A 13,422-nucleotide genomic window follows, 5' to 3' on the forward strand; every position below is an offset into this window, starting at 1 on the left:
TGTAGAGCACAAAAGTTCTCTATATTCCACCCTTCCCCATGTAAAATGTCATATTCTTCCAGAAGCTTCAACCTGTGTTGCTATTACCAGCTGCTCAATGCAGTGACATGTCAGAAAGAATTCGAAAGCTTCTGCAATTATTAACTGTAACACCTACCTTCCCACATACATCTAAAAATGCAGAGATCAAAATATCCAGAGCTACAATATCGCCAGTTTTCGTGTTTGGGCATGACACTTATTTTCTTATATCAAGGGAAGAACACATAGCATTTACTTGAATAATTTACCACTATTTTTAAACAAGACGGAACAGAGACGTATGAATTTTTAGTATAAAAAAGGGGAAGACACATATTATGTGGGTTCATACAGTAAATTAAGAGGGTTTGAGAGCAGGGAGCTGAGAGGAATACGTGGACGTAAAACCAGGAAGTAACAGGAGACTGGAGAAAATTATATAATTAAAAACTGCATAAATATTTTACATTTTTCAATAATTACTGTTAGGGAGAGCAATTCAAGAGTGAACTGGGAGAGGGATGTGCAACATGCATGGGAAAGACGTGAAATGCATACAGAGTTCTGGCTGGAAAAACAGAAGGGAAGCAATCATTTGGAGACTCAAGAGCGGATAATATTGTAACGTGATGGGTATATCACACGACAAATAACTTCATGACGTACTGGATATAGCAAATTTATCGAACACTCGCTCTCACACTTATACAATTCACAATTTGGAAACTACTGCCATCAGCAGTATCACAAATACTTCTTCTGATGTAGTCCTTTCCATTCACTCGATACAACTCAATAACAATGGCCTTCAACTCACTCCAGCGAATGCTAGACTGCAACTGACTTCGGCGACTTCACGATCCAAAGTGTCACTCCTAATCACACACTCTCGTCACATACTGCTCAGCCGGCTTTTTATACTATTCCCTGTTGCTTGTGTCAATAGCAGTATCCTCTGTTACGTCACAGTGGGAAGTGCTGTTACGTCACTGCGGGGGAGGAGGTGAAGTGTTGACTGGCCTGTTACTGTAGCAGCGGCAGTTACTCCGATGCTGTTACGTCACTACTGCTGGAGGGGGGGGCGTGTCCTGCATAGCGCAACTACGCCGCACTGTTCCCTTCTAAAGGTTGTTTGTCCCGAACAGCCTAATGGTGCATCCCCGTTCCTTTTTTCCCCAAGGCTGTGCTTGCTGCCTCTCCTGTTGTTTCAGTTGCTCCTCTTGCAGTGACTATTCTATGGCCGTTACAACCGCTCCCTTCTTAAGCCTGTTCGTCCCGAACAATTCCATGGTCCAGCGTTCGTCAATCCGTTGTATCACATTCACTCCTCACTACCATCCATCGCACATTCGTTCTCACTGGGGAGGCCAGTGTTTCTGTTTTACCGGTTCCTCCTCTGCTTGCTCTGCTTCGTTTTCCGTTTTGGAGGGGGCCTACCCCTCCACAAGGTATATTTTCTTATTTTTCATAACCCGTTGGAAGTACCAACTACTTGTTTCGTGATCTTTCCTCTGAAAATCACATTGACGGTCTTCTTGCTCGTTTCTCCACTTTCCAGGTGTGATCGCTGTTCTGATCCACACCCTTTGATGTAGTTCACGGTTTCCTTCTTCTTTCTCATGTACAGCGGCCACACTTGCAGCCTCAGTCCTTCATTCCTCTTTTTCCTTCCTGGTGCGTCCATAAATGTTTCCTGAGCAGCCCTACTCTCTGGGTTGCTTGCTCAATCATGGCCACGGTGCAGTTCCTCCCAATGACATTTTCCTTCTGCTGTGCCACTTTTGCACAGTGGCTTGTCCCTCTGTGGGTGACAGCCAATCTCTTCTGGGATTCACTCTTTTCCCGTGTCTTATCCTTCGGTTTCTGGCGGCAGCGCTCCATGGCCAGTTTTCCATCCCTATGCCTTTACTTCTTTGGTTCTCTGACTGGCATTACTGTGGTGTCTTCTATGGGGACCTCTTGTTGTTGTGCCACCTCAGGTTTCCTGCCCATTGAGGTCAGCTCTTTTTCTTCTAGACATGCCTCCATCTCTTCGCAGGCCATCGTCTCTTTTCTGGTATTCATTGTCTCAAACATCACTGAGCGGATTTCTTCTCACCAGGCTCTCATTCCGTTGCAATTTTTCTTGGCCGATTCTCCACTCCTCTCAGTCAGCCTCCATTATGGCCTCTGCTTTTACTTGGCCAGCTCTGATTTCCTTCAGCAGAAGTTCCAACGTCTGCTCTGACTCCATGTCTTTTCCGTGTGGTTTTGCGTGTGTGAGTTCGTAAACCACTTCTGACACCAAATTGTCAAGTGTTGGGTATATCACACGACAAATAACTTCACGCCATATTGGATATAGCAAATTTATTGAACACTCGCTCTCACACTTATACAATTCATAATTTCCCAACTACTGCCACCGGCAGTATCACAAATACTTCTTCTGATGTAGTCCTTTCCATTCACTCGATAGAACTCAATAACAATGGACTTCAACTCACTCCGGCAAGTGCTAGACTGCAACTGACTTCGGTGACTTCACGATCCACACTGTGTCACTCCTAATCACACACTCTCGTCACATACTGCTCAGCCGGTTTTTTATACCGTTCCCTGTTGCCCGTGTCAACAGCGGTATCCCCTGTTACATCACAGTGGGAAGTGCTGTTATGTCACTGTGGAGGAGGGGGGCAGTGTTGACTGGCCTGTTACCGTAGCAACGGCAGCTGCTCCAATGCTGTTACGTCACCGCTGGAAGGGGGGTGTCCTGCACAGCGCAAATATGTCACAATATTAAGATAATCTTATGGAAAAAGGGCTGAGGATGTGACCTATGGTAAAATTTTGTGACTATCTGGAGGGGGGGGGGGCAGGACCCCTTGGATACCATAAAGGACAAAGAAGCTGTTGACTGAATGAGCATTGATAAGGACTCTGCACCATGGAATTAGTTTTACCCTGATTCAGTTTCATTTACCAATCAAATAATGAAGTTACTAAAGGTGCTTAATCATTTTATTTTAAAATACAAAACTCATGTACAGTGAATCCTCATTTACTGAATATTTTATCTGGTCCCAGCTGCAGCTCAATGAAAACAATGCATTATTCTACTACACTTAGTGAATTTTGAATTAGTAATTAGCAAATTCACTCTGCAGTTAGTGAAAGAAATTTTTTTAAATTCCAGAACTTGTACCTTGATTTAGCATGATTCTGACAAATGGGAAAATTAATATTCATGTTCTCTCTCTCCTGAAAATCATTACAGCATAACCACAACCTATGGAGAGTAATGCCACATGCTGAACACACACTTAAGCCACATGACTTGAGGCAGCTATGATGATTCTTAACTGAGGTTCTCTCAGTGTTTATTTCACATCAATCGTTTTAGAAATCTCTGATATTACTAATTACAAAATTACATTCATTTGCATGAAAAAACTAATAACACTACTGGAAAACACAAAAAAGATAATATACATTCAATGGATACCATCACGTTGGCATCAATGGAAACGATATTGCTGATGAACTGGCAAAGAAGGGCACAAGACTGCATCGCCAAAATAAAATCTTAAGTGCCCACAGGCTAGCTAACAAAATCAAAACTAAAACAAGTAGAGAAATAATCCATACCATCAACAAAGAACCATACAACAAGAAATGGTCAGAAATAGGAAAACTTTGGGAAATTAACAGCAAGAAACCCAGAAAAGAAGCTGTTGCAAATTTTCGATTGAACACAGGACATGCCTTCCTTGCAGCACATCTTTGTAAGATAAGAATATGTTAACACAGAAGAATGTACACTGTGCAACTTGCCAGGATCATCTATGGGAAAAGAACATCTCCTTCAATGCCCTAACCTTAAGAAGGAGATGCAACGAAGCAAGAACTTAAGTGCTCTCTATTGGAAAGCAAGAAGCAAAATGGGTTAAATGATCCCAAATGCAGCCATTGGAAACCAACCAACCAACCAACCAACCAACCAACATTTATTTCACAGAAACAGTTTCTCTAACTATTTATAGTACATACAGAAACTATTCTGTCATCATTTTCAGCAATGCCCATGTGTGAATGTGCATGCCTATGCCTACTGGCCAAAAAAATGATTTGGACATTGACCTGCAGCCACATCATTGACAAGCCAGGAAAGAGCAAATCATTATTATACACTCTGATGTTTTTACAAGTCTAAATAATTGCAATTAATATCCAAGCCAGTATACACTTTTTACTTGTGCATAATCCCAATTTCATCAGAATAAGCAATGTATGAACATGTTACTTCTAATATCTTAAATAATTGTTAGCCACATGGTAGTGTACTTGGCTGAGGCACTATGCTACAAGCCAGAAGGTCACAGGTTCAAGTCCTGATGAGGTCATTGGGTTTTTTTCAGTTGACCTCATCCTTCCAGCTGCACTATGGCCCTGGGGTCAACCCAGCCTCTAATGAAATGAGTACCAAGAATTAATTCAATACTTTTCCTGGGGAGCAAAGCACAGCCGGCGCGTAAAGCTGAGAACCTTACCGCCATCTTTGAGCCGATTGTCTAGATAATGTGGGACCCTATGGGCCTTCACGACCTGGTACAGGGATAGCTTCACTTCTACTTTTTACTTTTTACACCACATGCATGACTGGCAAGTGATGTACCTTACAGCTTCAAGGTAACTACACGTACAAGCAAGTGTCCTGGCATTTCAATTTCGTATATACAAAGGGACATACAATAACCCTAATAAGAAGCTGAACAGATTCTTCATTCAATTTCATTTTGAGAATATGTCTACCTTGGATTGATTTGGTGTTTCTTGTACACCATATCAGTACCAGGTACACACAACCAGGGGAGTGGCACACTCAAAGGGGCACAGAGAAGCAGCAATACAAAGACAGAAAAAGAATGGACATTCTCAAAACACCAGAACTGAGAATGACAACATGTATTACTGACAAAAGCGGGTATAGTGCAGTAGATTCCATCAGGATGTGTTGCCTGAAGATGGTCCTGTGGGGCAGACACATATAGCTTACTTACTTACTTACTTACTCATGAAACTGAGCCCTTCTGGAGGAGTCGCCAATTCTGCACCAACTCAAGAATTTCCCAGCATTTTATGGAACCCGAAGGTTCATTACCGTGTTCACAAGAGCCCTCCACTGGTCCCTAACCTGGGCCAAATCAATTCAATCCATACCATCCCATCTTATTTCTCTAAGATCCATTTAATATTCTACACCCATCTATGCCTTAGTCTTCCCAGTGGTCTCTTTCCTTCTGGCTTTCCCACCAATAGCCTATATGCATTCCTTGTCTCCCCCATTCACGCTACATGCCCTGCTTACCTCATCCTCATTGACTTGAGCATTCTAATTATACTTGGAGAAGAGTACAAGTTATGAAACTCCTCATTATGCATTATGCAATTTTCTCCAACCTCCTATCACTTCATCTCTCTTTGGTCCAAATATTCTCCTTAACACCCTGTTCTCAAACACCCTCAGTCTATAGAATATATATTATTTACAGATGGAATTTTAGTGAGTTGACTTAAGTTTGGTGTCATATAAAACAAAGGGCGTGTTGCATTATAGATAGAAGAGAAACTGCAGGAGTAATACTTTAATGCAACAGGATGCTGAAATATAATATTAGAAATTGTGGTGTTGGCTGCTTGCTTTAATATGCTGGCTACACATATCTGCTATGGTCCTTAGGCTTTCCTGGTGGGGGCTTAATGTGTGACTTTGCTTTTCAGAGTACTCTGCATACAATGTTGAGGGTGTCAGAGCTGCCATCTTCAGCGTTATTCTTGCCCCTGTGAGGCTATGACTGCATGAATATTGAGTGGGATACTGACCAAACGGGGGGGGGGGACTACATGGTTAGTGGGAAGAGATGGGTTGCACCACCATCAGTTAGTGACATACACTGTTACATTATCATTAGCAGCTTAAGTATATTCTTTCCTAAACACAATTCTGGTAGACATGTAAAAAGGCAAAGCTATCCCTGTAACAGGCCGTGGAGGCCCATAGGGTTGTGAGACACTTAGGGTCCCACATTATCTAGACAATCGGATCACAAATGGTGGTAAGGTTATCAGTTATCAGCCTTACATCCTGGCCGCCCTTTACCCCCCCCCAGAAGATTCCAGGTACTCATTTCTGTTAAGAGGCTGAGTTGACTCCAGGGCCACAGTGTCGATGGAAGGATTAGGTCAACTGAAAAAACTCCACCTCATTGGGACTCAAACCCATGACCTTCCAGCTTGTAGCATAGTGCCTTAACCAATTACGCTACCCCGTGCCACCTGGTACTGACATGGCAGTGGGAAATTCAAACATACTTACACTCTACAGAGGGCTATTCTTCTGCAGTGTTGCCTACTTAAGGCACGACATATTCTGGTTCACAGAGTACATTGGCTTTAAAAACTGAATGCACATATGTGTGACAGCTGGTTTCACTGTGACTGGAAATGTACCAACCTTCTTATTACAGTCTTCAGTGGGACAGGCTTTGTAGAGCGAATTTTCTGATCTCACTATGAGCACGGTGGCCACACTTGTAAAGTAGTCTGGCTTGTCTCCGCAACCCAACTGGTTCTCCTGAGCTTCCTTCAGAGTCATCCAGTTGGCTGAGAAACCTTGAACCAGAAACAAGAAAATGAAGAGCTGATAATTTCAACAGAAGGTTGTGGTAAGGATTAATAATTCTCAGACCCAAAGTATAATGGTCTTCTTCTGTCACCGCCGCCGCCGCCGCAGTCCTTTATGATGATACCATGTGCTGACTACTAAACACTGCCACAGTGACTATCTTTGGAGCTTCTCTCTTATAAGAAGAGGCACATCCAGTCTCCTAGCAAGTGGCATTTGGGGGGTGGTGCAAGGAATTGGGAAAAAGTAAAAGAAAGAAACTGAGCACTTACTTCCATCTAGTACCAATTTAACAATGAGGGGAGCTTCACCTCCATACCCTACATCCTTTTATGGTGTGTGCTTCAGCACAATGGTAACTCTACATGCCTGTAACTGCAAATGGTTTGTTAATAACTCACACCTACTGCAGTTCAAAAGAACGTAATTGGAAATGCTCTGAGTATACTGCAGAGGAAACAGAAAACTGATCATCACAATCACTTCTTCACAGTTTAGGCACTTGGCTTGTTCCAGCTTTTAAGAAAAATGGTGGCTCTGCCTCATCTGTGGGCATACTAGTCTTCTCCTCTCATGACATCCATAGCTCACTGCACATTCTGCAATCCACTCCTTTCACTCTTTCAATATGGTCATGCCAATTTCTCCAGAATTTCTTAATTATGTATAACAATGAGATTATCTTAATTTCTTGTCATTATATTTGTCTGGTAGATCATACCTACCTGCTGCATTCAACCAGTTAAGTGTATATATTTCTTGTTCTTATCTCTTCTGCAGTGGGACACTAAAATTCTCTGGGCATTTCAATTTGTTACTGTGACATTTAATTTTATAGTTGTTGATCCCCTTTTAAAAGTCAATATCTCAACCATGTGCAGTTATGAAATCATGCAACAAAAAGTCTCTGAAAGACCAATTATATGTGTATTTTCATTTTGCAGACATTATATTAAAGTTTAGTTATATATATTAGTAAGCTTCTGTACTTTTGGATTTATTCACAAAAAGTATGTCTGCAAATTGCATCATCATAACTTTTGTTGTGAACAAAATGAAGAAACCCGACTAGAAGGCAAAACTTCCTCTCACTGAACAGGTCCAAAAATATAAGCATTTCCAGAATTTTTCTCCAGGCAAAATAGCTTGTTTTCCAGTTTCTACTTAAGTCGCTGTTACAGAAAGAATGGCAGCAACTTCACGGTATCATTTCTATTCGCTCCTTCGCATGACAGGCCCTAGATTTCAGATTAGGCAGGTTTTCTAAAAATTGTTGGGCACATCAATTTGTTTCTCTGGCTACTATTTCCACAATTTCTGGACTACAAACAACTCAAAATATTTCAGGGGGTTACTGAGATCTTCTAAATCAACTTATGCTAGGCTTCCTAGTAAATGGAAAACATGTTCGCTCAGCACCTGCCTTTGCCCATATGCCATGCTGCATGCTGCTGTCACTGGCATTTTCTTCTTCATCAGAGCTGACACTCTGTTCACCATATTACAAAATTTTCACATTCATTTCACTGTCACTATTGTATTCGATCTCAGAAATAACACTATATTCATTCTCTTGCAATAGTTTATATAACACCTCATCACTCACAAGCATCTTCTTACTAGGGCCTGCCATAATGTCTACTAGTAGAAACTTAAACCCTGGGCAGTTATCAAGCAATCAGCACCTTACTGTCACAATCTGAATTAACTAGAAGATCTAACAAGCATGATGTATAAATGTGCAGTGCTGACTCTCATTATATCTACAACAGTGGTACTGAAAACATGCATGATATGTACAGATGTCACACACACTTAATTGGTTAAAAAAAGAATTTCTGCTACTTGGATGTCATAAAACATTCATAGTGTAACTATTTGAATTTCTTCTAAATGTATCCATTTTGCTGTGTGAGAAACAGGCTAGGAATCAGTAATTTGGTCTCCATACTTTCAGAGAGATGATAAAAATAGATAACTTGATCAAACAGACTCACCACTGCCTGCAACTCCAGTGCGACCTGAAATGTTTTCCTGCTCTTGTGTTGCACCTACACTATCAAACCAACCACGAAGTTTATGGGCCTGTGGAGTGTCTGGATTTATTTGCAACACACTTGACTGCAGCAAGGAGACACTCTTGCCACCGCCATATTCATTGATGCGCACATTCTTGGCAGCTAAAACTGGGTTAGTGCTGCCCTCAAAATCCTCTGCTTGAGTGCCCCAGAGAGTGAGCGTAACCTGCATCACACAAACCAGTACACAATGAACTGACCAGTCTCTTGCAGCAAAGCCCGTAATGACCCAGCCATTCAAGAAATTCCCTGCCCAAAGTTTCATTACTGCCTTCATGACAGCCCAAGGCTGGTCCCTGTTCTCACTCAGAAGTCAGAACATTTTGACATACAGTAAACTTCTGCACAACACTGGTAGATATTGTAACATGTTGCGCAACGGAGAACCCCTCCCTACCCAACTGCAACGTGGCAACTCAGGCCACAAGCGCGTGGAGGTAACGTAGCGCTCCCTCCCACCCCTCCGCGGTGACGTAACACGCAACGCTACGTACCCGTAATCAACTTCCTACTGTGATGTGGCACTCATTACGCAACAGGCAAGCACTGCAGCTATATAAGTGAGCTGCACAGCAGCTACCAGTCAGTTCTACTGTAGCAGTCAGCGACTTCAGTTGTACTGAAGACATTTCCGAGTTGTACTGTGACAGCCGAGGAGAGTTATAAAGTAACAGTCGCCTAGTCAGTTAGTCCTGGAGCTACCGCCGAGTGAGTCCTCGAGCTACCTCCGAGTTAGTTCCGAGTTAGCCAGCAACTAGTCAGTTGTATTCTGGCATTTGGAGTGTACTATTTGTGATACTGCAGATAACAGTAATCGTAAATCTGTAATTTGGGTGATTGTAAGTGCGAATGTGAAATAAAATTTGCTACATCAAATACGGCGTGAAGTTATTTGTCGCGTTATACGACCAATACGTGACAATATGTTTACATCGGTTTCATTTAATAATGGTTACATGTTTCGGTCCACATTTGGGACCATCTTCAGGCAGTTTCATTAAATATGTCTCAGGTCAATGAAATATCCTAATATTGACCCATATTAGTGTTAATCATTATAATCATATAATACATGTAACTATTATGAAGTTGTAAAAATATTGTCATGGGTAGAGGATACGCATGATGAAATCACGGGTTCTAGTTTGGATGATTAGATTTATTAATTGGTTATGGATTGGTTACACGCACTCTCTCGATTACACTCAGATACAGCACCATCCAAGCATTCACAGAGTTGTCGCCTAGCAACGTGCCGATACAATCCACAACTCACATTGCGCACATGCCCCAAGGCCTCAGTGGCTCAAGAGTTCCAGCATAGAGCCAATACGCCACATTGCTCCCTCCTTAAGGCTGTTTGCCCCGAATACTCTAACAGTGCATCCCAATTCCTTTTCTTCCATTGTTTCCATGGATTCCTGCTAGCAACGTCTGCATTCGGTCTCTCCAGGTCTCTTTTGCAGTGTTTATTCTACCGCATCCACCCCCTCCTTCAAGGGTGCTCGTCCCGTTATGTTGTAAAATTCTATATTATTTTGTCATGTACTGTAGGCGGTGTTTATCATCCAGGGTTCACTGTTGTATTTTATATATTTCTGGTACTATTCACATATAATATTATTAGATTTTATTTCTGTATATGTGTTTCTTCATATATTCTTGAATGTGACATCATGACTAAATTATTTCTCTTTAGAGTGTGTTGTGTACTTCTTATTGTGTGGACAATTGTTTTTGTGTTGTACCTGTTCCTGGTTTCAATGTAGACTCATCACACCAAATTTCAGGGCCCCACATTAAGTGGCACAAGCACTGCTCCTATCACAAAAGTGTAAAACTATAAACGTCTCTAGTGGTATGCTGTTCACAACAAATTTCACGTAAACTCACTTCCTGATTCAAAAGTTATTACTGGGGACAGATAGAAACACTGTAACACCATAACCTGACTTTCTTATAAAGAACCCATGAAGTACTGAAATGAAAGCACTGAAAACTTTAATAATCATTCAAGATTCTTCACCATGGATCTGTATCTAGTTTCACGTACTACTAGATATAAACCAAATCCTGTGTTGAGGTAATCAACAGTAATGAACATACTCCCTGTGCTACAGTATCAACACAGAATCATTCAAAGTCCTATGGCCAAATTTTAGGATGTTCTTGAGGAGAATACTTGAAACAGAAAATGCAAATAAATTGCAGTTCAATTTACTACCCTTTACAAGTCATGTCTTGCCATTTTTTTTAAAGAATTTACATACTACCATACATATTCAGGATTCATGTTTACAATTTTTATTTTAGTCATAATTAATGAAAAACAAAGAGCCCAAATTATTAGTTCCTTCCAGTCAAAATTTTAAGCTACATTTAATGCAAATGTCTGATTGAGTAGTGAAGACTTGCATACATTTCTTCACAAGAAATGCTAAAAGTTACCTTCTGCAGCTTACACACACTTTAGTACGATGTCAAATGGAGACCTTGACATGAATCAGTTGTCTAGGTATGCCCCTAATTTCTGTCATAGCTACCAGGATGAGAAACAGCAGGTCATCTTAATTTTGTACTTTAGTAGCATGACTGTTTCCTCTGACACATCCCAATAAGATAAATAAAGTGTGTTCAGCTCAGGATAACATGGAGGCTGGATGTTCAGACACCCATGGTTGATTCACATGTCCAAAAATTGTTGCCCAACAAATTAATCACCATATCAACAAAGATGGGAGGGATGCCATCATGCTGAAATCACATTCCTTTTTGAGCTTATCAGTTGCTTCTTGCTTGATTACTCAACAATAATGATGGAGACAATATGGTCCCACAAAATGAAATGTCAGTGAAGTTCTACTGGACTGCATGGCATTACAACCCAGAAGAAAGTAATCTTCAGTCACTGCTGTGAGAAGCCCAATTCCAATATTTTTTATTACGTTTTTCTAATAAAATTCCATGTGCATTCCTCCTTTCCCTCATCCAAGCTACATGCCCAGACAATCTCAACCTCCAAGAGTTCGGTACCCTATCAGTGTTAGATGCTGAATATCATAAATTTCCTTATTGCATGATATGTAGAAAAGTTGCAAATGAAAAATCTGCCACCCTCCATAAAACAATATTGGTTTGCACATTCTCAAGTAGCTAGTTTACTTACACCTGTGTTTGACTGATCTACAATCATCACTTCCCGTTTCTTCAGTTCCTTGTTAGTGTTCCTGGAAATTAAGGTCTGAACTTCACCAGAACTCTTGCAGACACCAATGACATCTGAAACAGCAGAAGCTGAGTTTCATGCAGAGCACTGTCAATTCTGTATATAAACTACAGTGAAAAAAAACTGCTTCATTTCACTGGGAATGATCTATTATGGATAAATTCTTAAATTGCAAATGTGAATAAAATCCATCCGGCTGTTCTAGCACTTTTCGGAATGCACATGCATATATATATATATATATATANTAGAGAGAGAGAGAGAGAGAGAGAGGGAGGGAGAGATGTTCCAAAAAGGTGCCCTAAAAAGCGTAAATCTGTCAATATCTCAAGATCAACTTTTCATGACTGCAACAATTTTTCATATGTATTACATAAATGTTAAAGGACTTAAAAATGTAGGGACTGGAGATGTCAAAATCTGAAAGAGTGCTGCTAACTCTTTATTTATAACCTCATTCCTATCAGTTAATAAACATGACACTTTGGTAAAGAAAATACTGTAATACTGCAGTATATTAATAAAGAAGGTGCTGAGATGCTTGTGATGGTACATTAACCTGTGTAGGAAAGTTACAATGTCGGAAGCCTTCCAACAGAGCACAGAAAAGTGCTCTGACATTGTACTCAAAATGGTCAGGCCTTCAGCCTGCCATGTGTTCATGAGTTTGAAATTAGTGATGTTGTAAATTAAGTTTTGGATGACATTATGGGGCAGGACAGTTTAGGTGATGACTGCACACAACTGGTGACTTTTGGAGCACATACAATTAACAATAACAAGAGTGTAAATGATGGTGATCATGAAGAAAGAACTGTGACAAATGACAAACAAGGTGAGGGGTGTCAATAAAGTTTGTGAAGCAAGATACTGGCATGCTATATGCAGTACAGACCCTAGAAGAGAAACTCAGTGCAACTGAAAGTGAAAGTGGAAATGCTGAAGTGCAGTGGAAGAATATAAAAGAATGCATGTTAGATACTATTAGCGAATTGGTTGGTAAAGTTGAAAAGATAGCAAGAAAACCATGGGTTACACAGGAGATGATGAGTAAAATGGAGGAGCGAAGGAAATGGAAGAATGTCAATAATGAAGAAGGCAGGAGGAAATACAGGAGACTGAGGAATGAATTGAAAAGAGTCACGGACAGGGCCAAAAAGGAATATCTTGAGAAGATATGTAATGAGATTATGGAATTTCAAAGGACAGGCCGTTATGATTTAATGTACATGAAGACAAAAGAACTAGGATGGAAAGAGAATCATGGGATTCAAAATCTTGACATCGAAGACTCCCAGGGGAATAGAATAGTAGATCAGAGAGAAGTGCTGAAAATTTGGGAAAATTATATTACAGAACTATATGATCGACCTAATCGGCCAGAAACCTTGAAAGTGGAACCGGAAGAAGAAGTAGATACAGACGAGAAAGCA

The 13,422-nt window shown here is 40.8% G+C and overlaps 1 protein-coding gene across 1 annotated transcript in view; it reads right to left on the bottom strand.

Annotated features, from left to right (window-relative positions):
* LOC111869060 (replication protein A 70 kDa DNA-binding subunit) overlaps positions 1 to 13,422 on the bottom strand; it is a 43,449-nt gene that overhangs the window by 4,319 nt on the left and 25,708 nt on the right. The window contains exons 8-10 of the mRNA XM_023860257.2: positions 11,930 to 12,042; positions 8,683 to 8,929; positions 6,515 to 6,672 (exon numbers count right to left, since the gene is read on the bottom strand). Of these exons, the coding sequence (XP_023716025.1) occupies positions 6,515 to 6,672; positions 8,683 to 8,929; positions 11,930 to 12,042 (518 nt within the window). The remainder of the gene's footprint in view (positions 1 to 6,514; positions 6,673 to 8,682; positions 8,930 to 11,929; positions 12,043 to 13,422) is intronic.

The sequence above is a fragment of the Cryptotermes secundus genome, unplaced genomic scaffold (assembly GCF_002891405.2).
Source record: "Cryptotermes secundus unplaced genomic scaffold, Csec_1.0 scaffold378, whole genome shotgun sequence".
Classification (NCBI taxonomy): Eukaryota; Metazoa; Arthropoda; class Insecta; order Blattodea; family Kalotermitidae; genus Cryptotermes; species Cryptotermes secundus.